This window comes from Lissotriton vulgaris, chromosome 12 (genome assembly GCF_964263255.1).
Source record: "Lissotriton vulgaris chromosome 12, aLisVul1.2, whole genome shotgun sequence".
Classification (NCBI taxonomy): Eukaryota; Metazoa; Chordata; class Amphibia; order Caudata; family Salamandridae; genus Lissotriton; species Lissotriton vulgaris.
Window position 1 is genome coordinate 716,881,017 of NC_141700.1, and position 20,586 is coordinate 716,901,602.

Genomic DNA, 20,586 nt, shown 5'->3' on the forward strand with positions numbered 1-20,586 from the left:
ATTTGTGTCATCCTTGGTATTATGTTGAAAATATATGATCTATAAATTGCACTAAAATGGACATTAGAAGTATAAAATGTCCATGTGCCCCATTGATTACGCATTAGTACTCGATGAAAAGGACAGAGTGGTGTTTGAAAGCTGTATAGTTCCTAAAAAAGAACACTCAATTTGTGAGCAAATAAGTTTATAAAAAAAAAAAATAATAATAATTCTGGAAATCGGGCATATTTGTAGTATGTGATAGGTAAATGTTCGATTTTGGGAACCAATGTGGTGATAAAGGCAAAATGTTGTATTTAAAAAACCCACAATAGCAATGTCATAATTGGGGCTGAATTGGGGGTAACATATATCTGTGGTAATATTCCTAAAGCCAGAGGGCGCAAGCTGCTCTGGCTGGTATTCTAGCAGTATTAGGAGGTATTTCATATTGATACACTTATTTTGGCACTTCTGCTGCCTGAAATGCTTGGGTGGTCACTCTTGATTACTTTATCAAAGGTGGTCACTAGTGTAAGGCAAAACACGTGGTCCCTGTTCAACAGTGATACAAATGTATTATTTGCTCTGGTGGATTTTTCTTCAGCAGACAAAGCTCCCACTATAAAAATCGTTGGAGTTCCTCGTAATAAGACAGGGCTGCGGGCCAAAGGGACAATAGCATAGAGAGGGCAACCTTTCCTATTACAACATACAAAATACAAACACAGTCTGTCCTATGGTGGCCTGCACTCTACTTTAGGACTTAAGTATTGGGGATTCATTGGAACATCCTAAATTCTGGATTCGTTTAGGAAGTGACTATTTAGCTTCAATTTAACAGCGAATTCTCTCACTTTTTCTTGGTTAAAACTGCAAATATTTGCAGGCTATTAATAGGTGAGTTCACACGGACTAATATACCATAGAAATAAAAAGTAATGTGCTGTTAATGTTTGGTAAACCAGATAGGACTATATAAAATCAGTAGTATATTTTTAGCAAACACTGAGGCTTTTCTTGCATCAGGGTATTAACGAACAAGTTACTTACCTTCGGTAACGCTTTTTCTGGTAGATACTATATCTGCCTGTGGATTCCTCACCTTGTGAATATCCCCCTTGCGCCAGCAACATTCGGAAATTCTTTTTCGTAGCCTCGCGCCGACGTGGATAGGACGTCACAGAGACACGGCTCCGCTCGCGACTCCGCTGACGTCACCGACGCCTATAATAGGCCCACGCCGGCGTGATGACATCAGTTCCGCCTTTTTTCCGTGCCATCGAGGCACACGGACGGATCAATGACAGTAGATATATGCAAAGCCAATGAAGAGTTGATCATCCAAGCGACAGTCTTTAGTTCTGTCCAAATAAAAAGACACCGCCCTCTTAGGGTCCAGACGGTGCAACCTCTCCTCCTCCTTGGAAGGGTGTGGGGGAGGATAAAAGGTAGGGAGGGTAATGGATTGACCAAGGTGGAAAGGAGTCACCACCTTATGAAGAAAAGCAGCCCTGGTCCTTAGAACCATCCGATCAGCATGTATGGTCAGGAACGGGGGCTTGGAACTTAGAGCTTGAAGCTCACTCACCCTCCTTGCCGAGGTAATTGCAACTAGGAAAACTGCCTTAAAGGTTAAAAGCCTCATAGGACATTTATGAAGAGGCTCAAAGGGAGAGCCCATCAGAAAAGTCAGAACAAGATTCAAGTCCCACTGAGGTACAATAAAAGGAGTAGGAGGAAACTTGTTTACAAGACCCTTCAAAAACCTCAAGACTACAGGAGACTTAAAAAGAGAGGGCTGATCAGGCAAACAAATAAAAGCCGACAGCGCCGAAAGATAGCCCTTAACTGTGGCAACTGCCAGCCCCTGTTGCGCCAAAGAAAGAGCAAACTGGAGCACATCTGATAAATGGGCTCTCAACGGGTCAATATCATTCTCACCACACCAAATAACAAACCTAGACCATCTATAAGAATAGACAGTCTTAGTGGAGTCACGTCTGGCAGACAAAATGACATCCACGACATCAGGTGTAAGAGAATAGGAAATCAGGTTGCCCCGTTCAATCTCCAGGCATGAAGGTGCAATGTCTGGAGGTGGGGGTGTAGAACCTGCCCCTCCATCTGAGAGAGGAGGTCTGCCCTGAGAGGGAGACGGAGCGGCGGGTGAGAGGAGAGGTGGAGTAGATCTGTATACCACACCCTTCTTGGCCAATCCGGGGGCGACCAATATAACTTGGGCCCGGTCTTGGCGAATTTTCCTCAGAACCCGAGGAATCAAGGGTATGGGAGGAAACGCGTAAAGGAGTTGATTTCCCCAACTCAACTGAAACGCGTCCCCCAAGGCTCCTTGCATCGGATACTGGAGACTGCAGAATGACGGGCAGTAAGCATTCTCGCGAGTGGCAAATAGGTCCACCCGAGGGGTTCCCCCACGTCCGAAAGACGTGACGAACCACCTCCGGATGAAGCCTCCACTCGTGGTCGGCAGAGAACTGCCGGCTGAGACTGTCTGCACGCACGTTCAGAACTCCGGCCAGATGATTTGCAATCAGACAAATCTGGTGGTCCTGAACCCAGGACCAGAGGCGCAGAGCCTCTCTGCAGAGACACTGCGACCCCACTCCTCCCTGCTTGTTGATGTACCACATCGCGGTCGTGTTGTCCGTCAGGACTTGGATCGACTGGCCGCGAAGGGAAGGGAGGAAGGCCTTGAGCGCCAAACGTATCGCCCACAACTCTAGAAGGTTGATGTGAAGCAACCTTTCCTCTGGAGACCAAAGACCCTTGACCTCCAGATCCCCCAGATGAGCACCCCACCCTAGAGTGGATGCATCCGTCATCACCGTGGCCACCGATGGAGGTAGATGGAAAGGCTTCCCTTGCGACAGGTTGCCTTCCACGCTCCACCAAGACAGATCCGCTGCAGTTTCTCTGGAGATCTTCACCGACTCCCCGAGATCTCCGTTGTGCTGATACCACTGCCTGCGGAGACACCACTGGAGTGCCCTCATGTGCCAGCGTGCATGGTTGACCAGGAGAATGCAAGAAGCCATCAGACCGAGCAGGCGAAGGACCTTCAGGACTGGAACGACCGCTCCAGGGTAAAACAAAGGAATCATTTCCTGTATGTCGCGAATCCTTTGAGGTGGAGGGAATGCACGACAAACAGTAGTGTCCAGTACGGCACCTATGAACAGCTTGCGCTGGGAGGGCACCAGGTGAGACTTGGGTACATTTATCGAAAAACCCAACCTGAACAACAACTGAGTTGTCTCTTGCAGATGATGGAGCACCTTCTCTGACGACTCCGCTTTGATCAGCCAGTCGTCCAAATAAGGGAACACAGGTATCCCCGACCTCCTGAGATGAGCTGCCACCACCGCCATCACCTTGGTGAAGACTCGAGGCGCAGTAGTAAGACCAAACGCAAGGACCGCAAACTGGTAGTGCTGCGACCCAACTGTGAAACGGAGATATTTTCTGTGCGACTTCAGGATGGGTATATGGAAATACGCGTCCTGCAAGTCGAGCGACACCATCCAGTCTCCTTCCATCAACGCTTGAAGAACCTGAACAAGGGTGAGCATCTTGAATTTCTCCTGCTTCAGATAGAGATTCAAGATCCTGAGATCCAGGATTGGCTAAGCCTGCCATCCTTTTTGGGGATCAGGAAATACCGGGAGTAGCATCCCTAACCCCTTTCCTGCTCTGGGACCACCTCTTTCGTAACAGAGTTAGAACCTCCTCCTGCAGAAGAGACAGATGTTCCTCGGAGCAAAAACCTTGACAAGGAGGGTAAACAGGGGGAAATTCCCGAAAGGGAAGGGCATACCCATTTTCTACAAGATTGAGAACCCAAAGATCTGTCGTAACCGATTCCCAATCCTGTAGAAAATGGGTAAGCCGACCCCCAACCGGACCCACATGATCCTGAATGGCGGATCTAGGGCTGCTTTTCTGCGGCAGGGGGGTTGGAAGAGGTGGAGGAAGAGGAGGGCTGACGTCCACGAGGACGCGCTCTTTGCTTTCCCCTGTACGATCTGTACACTGAATTCTGCTGCTGCTGCTGTTGCTGCTGCTGCTGTTGGCCTTGCCGGAAATTCCGAAAGGAGCGACCAAAGCCCCTGAACCTTCTGCTGGAAGAAGTGCCCCTGATCTGGAGGCCCAAAGACTTCGCTGTTGCTCTGCAATCCGTGAATCTCTCAAGAGCCGCATCCGCCTTCTTCCCAAAGAGACCTGAGCCATCAAAAGGAAGATCAAGCAGAGTCGCCTGAACATCAGCCGAAAAGTCCGATGACTTCAACCAGGCTGACCTCCTAGTGGCAACAGCGGTGCCCATAATACGAGCCACAGAGTCAGCAGTGTCCAGACCACTTTGAATAACCTGGCGGGCTGCTGCCTGAGTGTCAGAAATCACCTCCTCAAAATCCTTTCGGTTGGCGTCAGGAATTTTTGGAGCCAGGATACGCAAGGAGTCCATTAAGGCATGCACATACCTTCCCATTAGACATGTGGCATTAGTTGACTTCAAGGCCATACTAGCCGATGAAAAGGTCTTTTTTGCCACCTGGTCCTGTTTCTTTGCTTCCTTCTCACAAGGAACCTGAGGAAAGGCACTAAGACTCTTCTTTGAACAAGCAGCCTGAATGACCAGGCTCTCTGGCGAAGGATGTGAAGACAGAAAAGCCGGGTCCTCAGGAGCGGCCCTGTACCTCCTCGCAACACTCTTTGAAACCGCAGGAGCCGACAAAGGTTTCTTCCACACTTCCATAATAGGATCAGTCAAGGCATCATTGAATGGAAGTAAAGGCTCAACCACAGAATTCGGTGAATGCAAGACTTCTGTGAGGATATTAGACTTGAACTCCACTGTAGGCAGAGTCAATTGAAGAAGCTCAGCAGCCTTCCTCATAACCAGATGGTAAGGCTGGATATCCTTAGAGGGAGCACCTGAGCCTGAGGGCAACTCCCACTCTGGAGAGAAATCAAGAGTCCCTGAATCCGCCAATTCCTCAAAACAGCTCTCCTCTAGTTCACCTTCTTCAACATCAGACTATGAGTCCATGTATCTCTGCTCCTCCAAAAGGCGTTGTGCTTCCCTTCTTGACCTCTCCTTTACACGCCTCGCAGCCGGATCCACCTGCGGCTTCGACGGATTCGGGGCCGGCGCCGGTATCGAATCCGACGGCACAGAAGAATGCCCTCGAGGATGATCAGGAGCAGGCGACGCCGGAATCGGCGTCGACGACTTCGGCGGAGCCGGGAATTGCCAATGCGGCGTCGGAGCCGGCATGTAAGTCATAAACGGAGCCGGAGGATATGAGTGAGGAACTCCCAGGCTGAATGCCAAAGGACCCGAAGGTGCACCAGAGGGGTACCACGCCCTTGAGAAGACACCATACATTGCGTTAAGAAACGCTGAAGGGTCCTGGCCTGGAGCAGGAAAGGGCGGCTGAAAACCATCAGGCCGGTCCTGAGGAGGGATCGGATTCGGCTCTTCGACAGGCGCAGAATCCACATCCTCCCGGGCCTCTTCCTCTTCTCGGGCCGGGGACGGCGCCGGAGACGGAGACGGATTCGGAACCGGAGAAGCATTCGGAGCCGGAGATGGAGACCGCCCACGCGACTCAGATGGCGAGGCCTCACCTTCATGCTCAGAGACTTCGAGGGTAACCACCTTCGAACGTACCTTCTTCGGTGACCTCGACCTCGACTCCTTACCAGACCGACGTCGGGACTCATGTCTCCTCTTCTTGTGCTTCTTCTTCGACTTCGAAACATGATCCGACGCCGACTTCGAAGACGACCTCTCTCGAGAAGCAGATCTCGACCTCGCCCTGGACTTCGACCTCGCCCTTCGAGAACGAGAACGAGACCTCGACGACTTCAGCTTTCACCTTAGCAACCAGAAGTTTGGCTTCTCTCTCCCTCAGGGCCTTCGGATTCATCTTCCGACATGAAGAACAATCCTCCACATCATGGTCGGAACTTAAACACCAGATGCAGTCTTCATGGGGGTCGGTAATGGACATCATTTTACCGCACTCCCTGCAGGGCTTGAAGCCAGTCTTCTTGGATGACATCTTCGAAGAGACAGGATACAGAGAAGCAGAATTAAGCAACAAAACGGCAACAATGTACCAGTAGGCTACAGAGATTCCCGATAACCGTTAGCGTCGACGACGCGGAAAAAAGGGAACTGATGTCATCACGCCGGCGTGGGCCTATTATAGGCGTCGGTGACGTCAGCGGAGTCGCGAGCGGAGCTGTGTCACTGTGACGTCCTATCCACGTCGGCGCGAGGCTACGAAAAAGAATTTCCGAATGTTGCTGGCGCAAGGGGGATATTCACAAGGTGAGGAATCCACACGGCAGATGTATCTATCAGAACCCTTAATACCAATGTATGTCTATTTGCTTATTAAGAAATGCTCCGAAGCAAGGAGAAACAAAGTGTCCAACCATCACAGTCACATCTACTAACTCACTGGACCTCAAGGGTATGAAAAAGATTATTTTTATAAAGTTACTTTTCCTCTAAGGTGATCAAATATCAGATGTCAGAATTAAATTAGATATTAAAATAACTTGAGAAAAAAAAAATCACTTTGATTTTTTTCTCTAAGCATTTTTCCCATGCTTAGATGAAAAATAAATATGTTAATCTCTGCTAAGCCCGTCCTATGAAGAATGTAGCTTATCTTTAACAATGGAAACAGCTTTTAGGCACTTACTTATTATGAGCAGACACTTTCTAAATATAGAGTGTGACACTTTTTTTTAAATATATTAAGTACAGGAAGGTCGTGGAAGAGAGACAAGCATACCACAAAGCTGCCTGGATATTTACAAATCAGGAAAGCTACTGGTGCAGACAAATTATAAAAAGAAGGTCCACATCCACCTACCAATACAGCCTCAAGTAATGAAATTGGATAATGACCTTCCTATTCAGATTTCAAGTTCCAAAAACCAAGTAGAAACTTGAGGAAGAGAATACTTGGACGTGGGAGAGTTTAGAACAAGAGGATACCATAATGATTATTGGAAAATATACCTCTACTATATCCTAATTCAGTTGGCAAGAATAATAAACACCAACCAAAAACAAGAAAATAAGAAAGCGGAGCATAGAACACATAAAAGATTCCGCTCTATATTATAACCAAGTAGCAGGAACTCCAACAGGCCTCCGGTACTGCAATTTAAAGCCAAATAATACAGGCTGCAATATAAAATAATACAAAAAATGTTTTTAATATAAGAAAGTATTGTCCTGAAGAAGGTGGCCAACGTTTCCACCGAACCGTCACATCAACAGTTTCTTTTTTTCCCAAATAGTTTTTATGAAATGTACTGTAATGTTTTAATAAATTGTATGATGTTTTTATGAAATAATGATGAACAACAGATCAGATCTCTTTCTTTATAATAAAATCTAATACAAAACGCAAATCTTCTTGTTAATCTCGCTTTGTCCATTTCTGCTGAATAGCTCGTATTGTTCAAAATCATCAGTATTTAAGAATTAAAAGTGAATTGTTTAATCCTAATGACACGTTTGTAAATTTGTTAATTTGTTTTTGGACTCCAAGAATTGACTAAACTTACAGGTCACCCCAGAATAAGGTTAAACAGGGAGACTACTTATCGTAGTCTTACCTGTTAGTCAAAACTAGGAAAAGGGATTTCTTTGCATTTGTTGATCACAAACCAATTCCCTTTTTCTTTAAAAGGGTGTCTCCCATTACTTTTTTACCGCATATACAGTGCAACCCACATATGACATTTAACTTCTATGCCTCTCTTGCAATATTTGATCCATTTACTACGGTCGCAAAGAAGAGTTAAATGGATCAAATGAGTGAAAATGATTTTATCAGGACGGTTGTAGGGCCAGAGCATGTCACTATGGCACGGTACTAAAATGTCACAAGACAGATAGTCATAATACCAGCAGAAATCGCATCCATAAAAAGGAATACCGAACTGAAATGGTGAATTTTCTACAACCTTGAATTGTGTCTTATGGACTATTTCACATCAGTTCTCTTCGCTACTTAGCTCTTGTGAATTCTAGGATGTAGAATGTTTTGAGGTGTACCATGCAGTGCTCTGGACTAAAATGCGCAAGCTTAGAGCATTACACCAACAGTGCGTTAACTGCTATTTAACATGTATGTTTCCTGAAGAGCCTACAAACCATGAACTGCCCTCCTGCTATTAAGTCTTGCCCTTAAAAAGATTGCCTGACTCTGTACCCCTGGAGCTTCTTCACAGGAAATGATCTTCGGATCAGCCAGCAAAGAGTTTTCTCAACTATGCTGCCTGAAATAGAGCACCCTCTGGTGCCAATGATAGGCATTGCAATTAACCTTTCAGGGCAGCTTGGAGAGGGAGAGCCAGGCTCCATGCTCCTTCACCCTGAGAGGAACAACATCATGCAACCTCGAACCTTAATATCACAGGAAGTGGAAATGACATCAGTCCGTGGATCATCAGTGTGAGATCTTTAAATCAAATAACATAATTTTATAATAAGGTGTTACAACAAGTCTCTCTTTAGAACTTGCAGAAAAATAAATACAGCATTAGCAATCTCTCTGGATAGAACATCAACCCTGTGTTCCTCAGAAGTGGCAATCATCTGGACCACAGGCTCCAGACATACCAGGGCTAGTTTCGACACACACCGACATTTGCTCGTTGTACCAGTGGTTCTTAGAAACAGTTCCTTTATACTCAAGGTCAGAGCTCTCACAAATTAACTTGAATGGACACAACGCTTTTCATTCAAAGATATTTTAAATGTAAAACAGCAGTACTGGATACTACAAACAGTTCACACCTCAATAGGTCAGGGTTTTAACACATTTATCGGTTTTATTACACACTATATTCTAATGGTCTGAATGACGTACTCATTTTGAAAACGTTGAAGCAAGAAAGTTGAAGATGGAGAAACAGCGTGGCAGATGGTCTCTCAATGCCATCAAATTGGAGAAGCCCCTTATACGTAAGGGTCAAGGAACCACATACTGGACTCTTAACTTCTACGAATGTAGTTGTACCGGTCATTGTGTGTGGGGAGATTGTCCTGCTGCTGCCTACACTGTATGAGGGTTAATGTGTGTGTGTGTGCGTGTGTGCGCGCTCATGTGTGGTTAACTGCACCTTTCCATTGAGTACTAGTCATGTGCATGTACTTTCTGTGTGTGTGCGCGCATGTGATTGCACTGCGGCCACCTATACTGTAGATGTTGTGCATATTCGAGACTACGATATATTGTTTTCACTATGTAAAAGCCTAAGGAATTTAGTTTTGTCAATGTTTGTTTTTACGTCATATGACGATGCTCAATTTGCATGGCTTGGCCAGGCAGAGACTAGATTGCAACTGCCAGGGCTGCGAACAAGACATGAAACGGTGGGGCTCATGAGACCGCACGGACAGTGCATAGGTTTGCGGTAGGTCGCAATGACTTTGTGGGTGAAGTGAACTCGGAGGCAGATTTCAGCAAAGACAAGGGTGGGTAGATTGTCAACCTCTAGCCACCCTCCCCTCCTTTCATTATCCATGCGGGGCCTTGAAGTATGCATGCATGCTACATGTCCTCACTGCCTCACCACTGACTTAACCCCTTTTACTCCAATTAGATGAATGGTTTCAAGGTCCCTAATTCAGTAACAATTTTCTGTAAGTAAACCAAACTTGAATTTCCAGGAGTAATTCACACCACTCAGAGGAAGTGTTATGATCAAGCCTCAAGTATGCTTGACTTTAATTTACTTGTGAGCAAGGAGCTGTAGTGCTGGAGACAGGACAGTTACTGCCTTGTTACTGTGGTTCTTCGGCATTGGAATATTCCATGTAGTCACACAAGACTCTCCCCACCTCACTTCAATTTCCAGCTAGAATTTCTGTTCTCTCAAATACCTCCTTCTGCTTTCAGTAGACTCTGATATATCTATACATCTGTAGCTCCAGTGATGCAAAAATGCCTTGTTCACATGTTTCCTTAAACAATGTTGGGCTATCAATAAATACATTTTTTTAAGGAGCCGTATTGTCAAGTTGCCTTGGCTCTCCTTACGTAACACAGAGGTAATATACAAAATTATGTGCACCAATGGAACAAGCACACTCTGGAAAATAATGTTTACACAACAGCAATGTTTCATTCTTTCCACGGATAATATATCACTTACCCACACCCACGCCCAAGCCCAATATCATGATTATTGGAAGTGCTACTGCCACAGGATTAGTCTCCAGCGTAGACGTTGGACCAAGGTCTTCTGTTGCCACATCTAGAAGAATGGTGAAGAAAGAGAACCGTGGTTAAAGTATGGTGTCGACCTTGAATAATGGAAATAAGACCAGAACTTTGCAACTTTTGCTCTACTTTCTCTGGCAAAAGTATTTCTGCATCAGCAGTCTTGCTCCTACTCTCAAGGTTGTTGCACCAAATGTCATGAACTCACACAAAACAGGGTGTAATGGGAGCACTGTGCCACCCAAATACCCGTACTGCTCATGAATGAATAGTCCCACACACCATGTACGAAGGGGGAATGTGTAAAACAAAAAAGAACAAAATCAATAGGGGGCACTGCTCTGTTAGGAGAATAATCCTCACTTACCAAAGGTGACATGCTTCATCATAGGGTTCCCTCCTCACACCAGGACCGCAAGGAACCCAGTGTGGGCTACAGCTCTCCAAAAGGGGCGGAGTAGATGCGTTTTAGAAAGAGATGAGCACTATTGATGTTTAGGAGCGAGGGACAGAATGCACATGTAAGTGCAAAAAGTGTAAATAAAACTATCTCCTGGTGGGCAAAAATTGTCTTTTATACTAGTGCCCCCAATGTATGGGATTCAATTTGTTAAGTGAATAGGGATTATGGATATTACCCTATAATATAAGGTCAAAATATTTCTGCCAGTAGGGAGGCATTCCTCAGGACCAAAATGTATATTTCACTCTGCTAATGTGAGAATTAAAAAAAATATAAAAAAATAACCATACAATCAGCTTGACGGCTATTCTCGTGGTCCCGCTGTCGTAGTTGGATCCACTAGATGCCTGACCGTGTATGAACGAATCAGCTCAACCATCTCAGTCACCTCTTAAATGGCAGCGCTTGTATGCTTCTAAGCACCTCCTTGTCTGAAGCACCAAATGTCATGACATAACTGGCTCCAAATCCATTCACTCATAGTGCTGACTACTGAACCACCACAGCCTCTTGCCCTTACTGCTAACCAACATATGGGATGAGGCGGAGTGCAATTAGTAGATTACCCAGTATTCCTATTGATGCTTTGGTGTACTTCTCTGTAACAGGAGGAAGCTGGGGTTCAAATGGTCTACTTCTCTCTTCTAAATAAGGGGAGACATCAAGGCCTAAGTAGGCCCACTGTGGACAAGGCAGGAGAGTGGACCATGCTAGAGACGTTCACAAGCTCCTAGGGTGTAACACTGTAGGAGCAGACCTTTTCCCAAGAGAGAGCAATTCATTGCGTAAGAAAAGAGAAGATAGAACAGAAACTGAAAAGTTAGGTGCAAGAACCTGGAATCAATTATCCAAGGAGAGAGTGAAGGTAAGACTATCAAGGATTGCTTTAATTGGACTGGAACAGAAAGAGGAGAGTGATTACCTTGAAAGGATAGAGAAGTAGATCAAGAAGGAAGTGCCTTTCAAACAAAGAAGGGAAAATGTAGACAGCTTGTGACTGGATCACGCACGGCTCACCGAAGACATGGAGATGGAATCCAGAACACATCTCTGGGCCTTTCAGATAGCAGCAGTAAGTTCCCGAGTCACTTGAAGAAACCTTCTGAAGGATCAAGGTGCCATTCGCCTTGACTGTAATTCTTCCGTCTTCAGCATTGGCCAGGCCTGGGAGCTTCTGCTCAGTCTTGGAATTGCTAGCTGTGAATCGCCAGTGTATTTCTCTCTTGTTGGGTGGCAGGCAGCACATGGGTCGCCGGAGGCATGGGAGCTGGACAGACTCTCCAGAAGCGATGGCCAGTGACTTGTTTGTGCCACAGATGAGAGAATCTAAATAGAGGAGCAGACAATTTGGAGAGCTGAACAATGCACAGTAGGTAAGAACGATATCAGAATAGTTCTAGTAGTACCAAACACTGCTGCTAAGATGGCATGCACACAGAGCAGTAACCGGTGTTAGTATCTCACCATACATCATGGCAATACTGAGCAACAGAGAGTTCCCCTGGCATCCAAGAGATGGCACTAAAGCAATGAAAGAACTAGGCCACTACCTGCCTTTTATAAACCCAGCTAAAAAACTGGAGACCCTACTGTCTCCATCTGCCCTCTTGCTGGCAGCAAGGATCCTTTATATCTGGCCCAGGATTTCTGACTCTCTTTTTGCCTCAACCATGCACACGGTTAGATCTTTAATACATCAAAGCTCTGTCTCATGCTTCAATCTCCCCTCACTATACCTTCAGTCTCAGATCATCCTTTTTGTACTGCAGCTTTCCTTTAACTGCAAAATGAATGTTCCCCTGTGCATTTTTATAACCCATGCTGTTTCCTTTCCTTGCAGAGGGTTACAGAGCTGGATCTTCTACCCCAGCAAGAATTCTAGAGCTTGTTTCCAGGGAAGGCCCTGGTCACCCTGATGTAGTACACTCTTTCTGGTCCCCACATGATATTCCAGAGTCTATTATGCCAGTAGTAAGTACTCAAAGCTCTGTAACTTGAAGTAAGCTGATAGGTTTACAAGTGTTCAGTTTACATTAAGTTCTAGGGCTGTGGAAAGGGTACACATTTCTCTGGTCTCCTGGAATCACTTCTCCGTGTTCAGTCCCTGTGAGTAAGTAAACCTGGGAAGCTACATCTTTTGGATTATTCTTAATAGCCTAAGATATTTTTGTGTACTCCCAGGGCCTCACGATTTCCACTTATATTTGTTACCTGGTTGATTTCCTTCCTGGAAGAGTTTGGAATAAAATTTCAATCCTTTGGTGTCAACTAAGAAGGTGCGTCATCTCTACCTATACCGCAAATGCATAGCACAAACTATACACATCAGGGCTCATTCGTGGTCAGTTTACACAAGCATTCCATCTCGATGAAGTCCAACAAATCAGCCAATATATCGTTTTTTTTATTACATGTGCAAGGGTTTCACTGTGAGAGCTCTGTTCTCACCTACCAATGCCTTAGCTCTGCTCACAGCCTCCTAAGACTCCCTCTACATTTCACCATACTCTTAACCTATGTGATTCCTTGTAGCAATGTAATAAAAACATTCAGATGCATTTCTTTTTAAAATGATCGTGCTATTTCTAATTCAAATCTTTCTGTTTGGAAGTGGGTACCATGTATCGCTATCTAGCTAGAGTAATCATACTCCCTATGTAGGGTTCCCTGACTTACCCACTAAACGTAAGAAAAAGACGGTGCCCTAAAGTCTAGGCGTTTGTCTCTAGGCACTTTGACATACCCACATTCTTCTGTTGGGTAGCAAAGTTCTTTGTTTATCTCATCCCTTATTCTGACAGTTATGGCCGCCACCAAGATTCAGTGCTCACGTTTCTTCTTTCAACAGACATGTGCTTTCTTTAACCAACCACACCCTGTTAGTCACCAGTTCCAAGCTGGCTTCACAGCCACAATATTGAATATTCACTGTAACCCCGCCTATCCGATTACTCATAGCAATGCTTTACTCAATTAAGTGCATGCAGTGTATATGCTTCTCACTCCTACCTGTATTCACGGTGAGCTGCACCTCTGTGCAGATCTTTCTGGCGAATGGCTCTGTGGTTAGTAGGTCACATGTATACAGTCCGTTGTCCCTTTCAGTGACATCCGTGATCTGCAGGGTAGCGTTGCCATGATTGGACCAGCCCTCTAACACAGACGTCCTATTGGTAAACATACTGTTCTGCTGCTGGTTGGCCGGGGTCTGCAGGTCATCATCGTGGACCACATAGTCAACTCCCCGTTGTCTTACCTGCCAGACCAACTCATACGTGCTTGTTGGTGGGGGTCCCTTCCACGCGAAGTTACATGGTAGTATGACAGTATCACCACAGGAGCTCACCACAGTCAGCCTCTGCATAGTGCAAATAAAAACCCCTGGAAACAAAATGGAACAAAAGTCAGAGGCTGCTATCTGTGTCACACTGAGCACCAATGACCTAGCATTAAGGTTCTCCACCAGAGCTACTGTAGCCGTCTCTATCTGCAGAAAGTAGCTCATAAAAAACTATTACAGTAGCATGACAGAGCTCAGTGTTGAGGCTGAAGGTTTCCAAAGGGGCCAAAGGCAGTAACAGAGTGACAGTAAGAAAAATTAAAATGGGAAGAGAAAGAAAAGATGAACAAACAAACCCAAGGAGAATTAAAGAAAAGGAGAACTAATGAAAGGACAAACAAAAAGGAAGAGTGAAAGAAACGATGAAATGAAAGGTGAGTTAAAGAAATAAAATAATTACAGCAAAACCAAGAAGAATGGAATGGCAAAAAGAACGACAGGACTAAAGGACAGACAAAAGAAAGAAAGAGAAAAGAATGAATGGAGTAAACGACAGATGAAAGAAAGAAACCAAGAATTAAAGAAAGGGCAAAAAGAAAGTAAAGAGCAGAGGATTCATGAAACGAGGGTTAACAAAGGAGAATTAAAGAAAAGAAAGAATAAAAAGAAAGCAGAGTTGGAGAAAGGCTGCAATAAAAGGAGAATTAAAGAAGAGGGTGGAAAAATAAATTAGGGAAAGAAAGTAAAGAGTATTGAAGAAAAAGAAAAGGAAAAATAAAAAAGCAAAAGACAACCAGGTAAGAAAAAAAATTAGGAGTCAAAGCAACCGAGGCAAAAGATGAAAAGAAATGAGGACTTGGGCACCAGAAAGATAAAGAAGGAAAGGAGAAGAATATAAAGAAGTACACAAAAAGAATAACGAGGGAGATTAAATGAAAGAATAAGCAAAAAGAGGAAGCAAGAAGGAATCAGAGGATAATTGTTATGCTAACATTCTGTGCATTTTGTGTGAATTCCGTGCCCTGTGGTGGCTGAAATAATATGGTCCTCCTTAGTTTATTGTGGCAATTTTAAGCATTGTAAAGGTCCGGCCCTAATTTGTATGTTGTTGGACCCAAAGGCATCAAGTTGCCAACCGTGTTGAATGGTGGTTTCGGCATAAACTGAACACCAGGAGCACCGCCCCACAGCCTTTCAGCACGACAAAAAAGAAATTGATAATAACACAATGTTATTGTCATTTTATTTTTCTGTGCTGTGGCAGTTTTGTGGGGTGAGGCTAGGCTGCACAGGGGCAAGGAGTGTTGGCACCCTCATACGTGCATATGAATGTTTGGCCGGTCCTCTGGGGCCAGCCAAACATTAATGCGCACTTTGCATGCTCTCCACCCAGGCTGCATTACAGCCTCGGTGGAGAACATCCCCAGGCTCTCATTCGGCATCTGAGCATCGAACCACGGCGCTTAGACCAATCACTATGCTGCATTGCAGAGTTGTGATTGGCTTAGGGGAGCCTATCCTGCTTCCTATTGGAACAGAAGACAGGAAGATGAGGTAGAGTATGGAGGAGAAGCACTGGCCTGCCAGCCGGCCGGTAAGTGATCTTTTTTTATTTTATTTTTCTCCCTTCCTTCCCCATGTTCCCCGCCCCACTACTGCACCACACCAGGCATACTGTCAACATACTAACAACTATTGCGGCTACTGCTAAAACAGTAGTGGTGATCCCTGGCATATGGTGCCCAGACATTCCTTGTGATGGACATCCTGGTATTAGGTGACATTTCGTGTTTACCATTAAAATATGATGGGCATAAATGGAGGGTGCCTGGGATATATGGGCATGTGAGGCAGATCTGTTGTGTACTGAGTACTTGATCAAAATGACAACCAGCCATTTGGAGACAAACCCATTGATATACTAAAAGTTTTCATGTGATTGACAACCCCCTCCTTCCCCAAATCAAACTGTCGCCATTTGTGAATAAAAGTTTTATTTCTCAGGACATTTGAGGTCAGAATTATTGCATTTAAATTGTACTGTGTATTAGCCACTTTTCGTTACCTGAGGACACAGTAGATTGTGATATACGCAAATGATTGCTCTATGGACTGTTTATGTACATTTTATTAATAAAATGACAAAGAAGTGCTCTTATTTCCTACACTATACTTAAAATGAGTAACCAGACCATCTGCATATTTCCTACCACCTTTCTGATATGTATATTTCCCCATACAATTTGGGAGCCACAAATAGTTTGTACCTCAAATGTCTTACCTTGTGGGAATGCTCAAAAAGCCAGAGGGGAATAAGATGTGCCCTCCTGGATCAGTGTGCAAAGGATAGCATGTCATTTGCCTATAACTGGCCTTCAAACAGGCTATCTTCAGTTGAACATAGTTATGAAACTCTGACACTACACCGGCTGTTCAAGAGGAAGAGGCGCAAAAGGAGGCTAGACGGAGGGGCATGACGGAAGGTTACAGCGAGAAAATACTTAGAATTGGATGGCATCATTTCTCCAGTCACTGGCTACTGCAAAGGATAAACCAGCCCACTCAACCACAACCAACTCAGAAAATTTCTGGACCTGGGGAAGACTCTACCCATAGAGGAAGATCTAGCTGGAAGAAGGATTTCTTCTGACTACTGCTGGAGACAAGACTATGGACTTCTGCTGTCACTGAGGAATGGGAATTGCTCGAGAAGGATTAACTGGCTAGCCTCCTGTTTGCTTGCTTCGGGGACAGAAAAGGTAGAAGGACTCTTGATTACAAGATGTCTCAGCTGACTACAGATGCCTGGAACTAGCAGTAGACATGGCTTGAAAAGAGATCGCATGCCTAGAAGCTTGCGCTGTGGACCTAGGGGATGAAGGACCAACCAAAAGAAAAATTTGCAGCAGTTGGAAAGAAGTAGGACTTAGTTTACTTTTTCCCACCTACAAAGAAAGGGACAAGGTGTTGAAGCTTTCCCAGGACGATCAGAATCTAGTCAAGTAAGAAATGCATGTTAATCCCTCTAAACTATATGCCACTTCGAAAACAGGTTCGACTGGACCTTGCAGTAAAGGTATGTGGAGCACTGCCCAACTACAGCTTCATGCATTACCCATAGGAGGATTTGACTTGCAAAAAAGTAATTACATTTAAATTAAAAACTTCGACTGGAGCCTGGTAGCAAATATGTCAGACTAGCAATGCAACCTAGCAGCCAAGAAATCCAGCTTTGTTTCGCTTGGACTTTTTGGCACCAAAGCCAGTAGCTTCAGCGGGAGCTCGAAGATTGCGTATCTGGCTTTAATGGACCACTGCAACCATAACCTTAAACAACTTTGGGCTGTGGCCAGCAGGTATATTTTGAAAACACTTTCCCTGGTACAGCCCACTTGATGCATTCACTTTCCATTATGATTAACCTGAAATGGTGTCTTGGTCTCAGTCAACCACAAACTGTATTAGAATGGCACTTTAATATTTCTAGCCACTTTTTGCCTTCAAACGTAAATCATTTCTCCAGTTTCCCTTAACAAATTTTAATGATCTTTGTGTTCAATTAAATTTGTTTCTATTTTTTGAAAATTGGTTTGAGAATTTTATTGTGTTGGGTTTTTTAATTTTAAATTCTACGTTCTTCTTGAAATTAACACACATGTTTCTAGGGACTGGCTGCCGCCTATGCCATAGCTACCAGGAGTTGAGCTGAAATCCTCTCAAAACTGTATATGGACATAACCATATTACATTGGTGAGGGTAACCCCCTTCTTAATTGTTAGCCCAATTTCTCACACTGATTATTACGGTGGACCAATTAGGGCATATCTGTGGGTTCTGTGAAATTTGCTCTGACTCCCTCAAACTAAAGTCTTCAAGCAAATGAGTTTTCATATGTTGGAGATTTTTTCTAGGGGGTTTTGGAGGTATTTAATTAAGTTTTACATATCGAAAGAACCTTATAAAGGTTACTCACACTCCATAGTAACATCCAAACTCTTGAATTGCTGTAAAACTTGGCATCTCAGAAGGTTTTTTTATAACTAAAGTTACGTGTATTTTGAGAACATGTTGTAAGCCAAAACATTAATAAGGATGTAAAGGGCTTTGGTTTAGGAGTAACATTGGGTAATACACCGACAAGGTCCTGCTATATACCTGAGCACAAAAGAGGTTTTTTGACTTTCATGAAGCAGCAGGATACTGTTTTACTAAATAAAAAAATAGATGTGGGTTGATGCTTTAAATGTTGTGGGATGAGACACATCCATATGAGCAGTTACAAGAGGCAAGCTTCACGCCATTTTAAAGACAGAGAAGAAAGAACATAGAGAGTTGGAGCAGGAATCTCTTTTTTGAATGGGAAAATGAATGTGATGAAAATTATATCTTTCCCTATTTTTTCTTTCTGCCAAACAGTAATCCTGCAAAATGTTATCATGATTTCCAGGCTAGTATTAGTAGACGTATATGGATCTAGAAGTATATTCAAATGTTTACCCAAGAACTTGAATAGAAACACTGCTAAAGCGTAAGCACTACTAGACGAAAATGTAATAAGGCCGGAGATTAAAATTGATCCTCTCTCTGAAGGTGAAGCAGAGTGTGCTTTGGGATGCTGCCTTTCTACAACTAGAATGGACAGATCCTCTCACAGCTGAAGTAGAATTGTTCATATGAAATGTTAACAAAATTTACATTGAAAGTCAAGAATGTCCACATGGTATTTACACCGCACAAACCTAGCCAAAAGGCAGAGGGATGCTTACATGGGTAAAAAGGTAAGAGGAGATGGAGCTGGGTTGAGGAGGGAAAATGCCTTTAGAAGTAGTGTTCTTTGCAAGAGGTGGGTGTTCAACTGTTACCTAACTTGGAGCAGTGCAGTGGCAGTCCTGATAGATACAGAGGGGAACAAAAGGGTGGGGGTGGAGGGGTGTTGTTCCAGATCCTGGGTGCATAGATGGAAAAGACCTGCTGTGTTTTTTCTCATACACTTCTTAATATGAAGTCTGATGGTGTCCTGGCTGTGGATGTGCCAAGATCCACCAGGAAGGTGGGCTTGTCTGCAAGGTAAGTGGGCTGCTGGTCGTGATGGCTTAGTAAATTGTTCAGCTGTTTAGAAGATGGTGCAGTTCAGCAAAGGCAGGCAATGAAGCTCATTCAGAATGGGAGTGGAATGATCGTATATTTCTTCAGGCCCTGAATGGGACGTGCTGCAGCATGTAGGATGCCCCTAATGTGTGCCATTGTGGTGTCCTGGAGGCCATGGTGTATGCCATTACCGCCATCCAGATGTGAGAGTGTAAGGGCTTGAACTGCAGTTTTAAAGTCACTTTTTGGAAGAAACATCTTGACTTGCTTTAGAAGAGAGAAATGGTACCAGTCAGTCTTTGTTTTGTAGGTAATATGTTATGTGAGGGGGAGGTTGATGTCTATGGTAAATCTAAGTGGCTTGCCATTCAATGAAAGGTAGGGTTTGAGGCCTTCAAAGTTCATGCTCTTCCCCGAAGTTTGTACTGCATCTTGTTTGTTGGTCTAGGCAAATGACAAAAATTATGTCTTGGTTTAGCTCCAGGTAGGTGCAGGACATTCAGGTCTGGATGATGTGCAAGCAGTATTTGCGGCATTGGATGTATGATGCAGAGGAGACTTTCAAGTAGACTTGTGTATGACTGGCATATTGGTGAAACCTGATGTGGTCATCTGTGAGCAGAGCACCAAGCGGCTCCAAGTATAGGTTGAACAGGACAGGAGACAGTGTATGGAGTCCTCGGGGACTCTATACCTGCCCATTTGAACATAACTGTGCTGGTTAAAAAGCTAGCAGGAAAACTAGTGGAGGACACTGCCGGTGAATCCCATTCGAGAGGTGAGATGGTTGACTATGTTGAAGGCAGAAGAAAGATCCAAAAATATCAGGAGGCAGGGGTCGTCGTCATAAGTGGTCAAGAGGGCATTTTCAATGATGTGTAAGGTAGAGGTTTCCGTGCTGCAGCGTGGTCTGAAGCTACAACAGTAGTTGTGCAAGAGGTGGTTAGCATTTTATTCAATGTTATTTTAGTTTGTTTTTTTAAATGGTACATGTTATGCACTAGGATTTAGGCAGGGCTTTCAGATAAGTATTATATATCTGAAAATATTTTTTATATAAAAGAATGGAAAAAATGTTAGCAATGGTTACAAATGTCAGGAGTAATTAATCAATAGCCTATTTAGATGAGATGGAATGGGTGTTTGATCTAGTTAGGATATTTATTTAAATATACATGGCTGTAAGTGAAAAATAGAAGAATAACTGAAAAAGGAGCACCACTCTTCGGCTACCCGTAAAGTAAAATTGTTATAGAGCTTGTACAAGAAAGGGCACTTAAATCATCCGAATGTTCAACACTAAAATCGAATATATTGCCATAATTACAGAGGAGCGTGAAAACAAATTGAGTTATGACCCTATTCAAAATGCTCCTGACAGACAATCCTGGTCTTGATAGAGCCTATATCACAAACAAGGATTTTGTGTAGGGAAATCATTAGGAGTCCCTTGTGTATGCTGTGCGCATGTGATTGGTGGGAGTGAATA

The 20,586-nt window shown here is 44.1% G+C and overlaps 1 protein-coding gene across 2 annotated transcripts in view; it reads right to left on the reverse strand.

The window, feature by feature from the left end:
- Positions 1-20,586, reverse strand: part of LOC147678104 (cell adhesion molecule CEACAM3-like) — an 84,374-nt gene that overhangs the window by 30,027 nt on the left and 33,761 nt on the right. For both annotated transcript variants that reach the window (XR_015302479.1, XM_086945963.1), the window contains exons 4-6: positions 13,738-14,109; positions 11,746-12,054; positions 10,198-10,299 (exon numbers count right to left, since the gene is read on the reverse strand). Coding sequence is in view for 1 of the 2 variants with exons in the window: in XM_086945963.1 (XP_086802089.1) it covers positions 10,198-10,299; positions 11,746-12,054; positions 13,738-14,109 (783 nt within the window). In the remaining variant the exon portion in view is untranslated. The remainder of the gene's footprint in view (positions 1-10,197; positions 10,300-11,745; positions 12,055-13,737; positions 14,110-20,586) is intronic.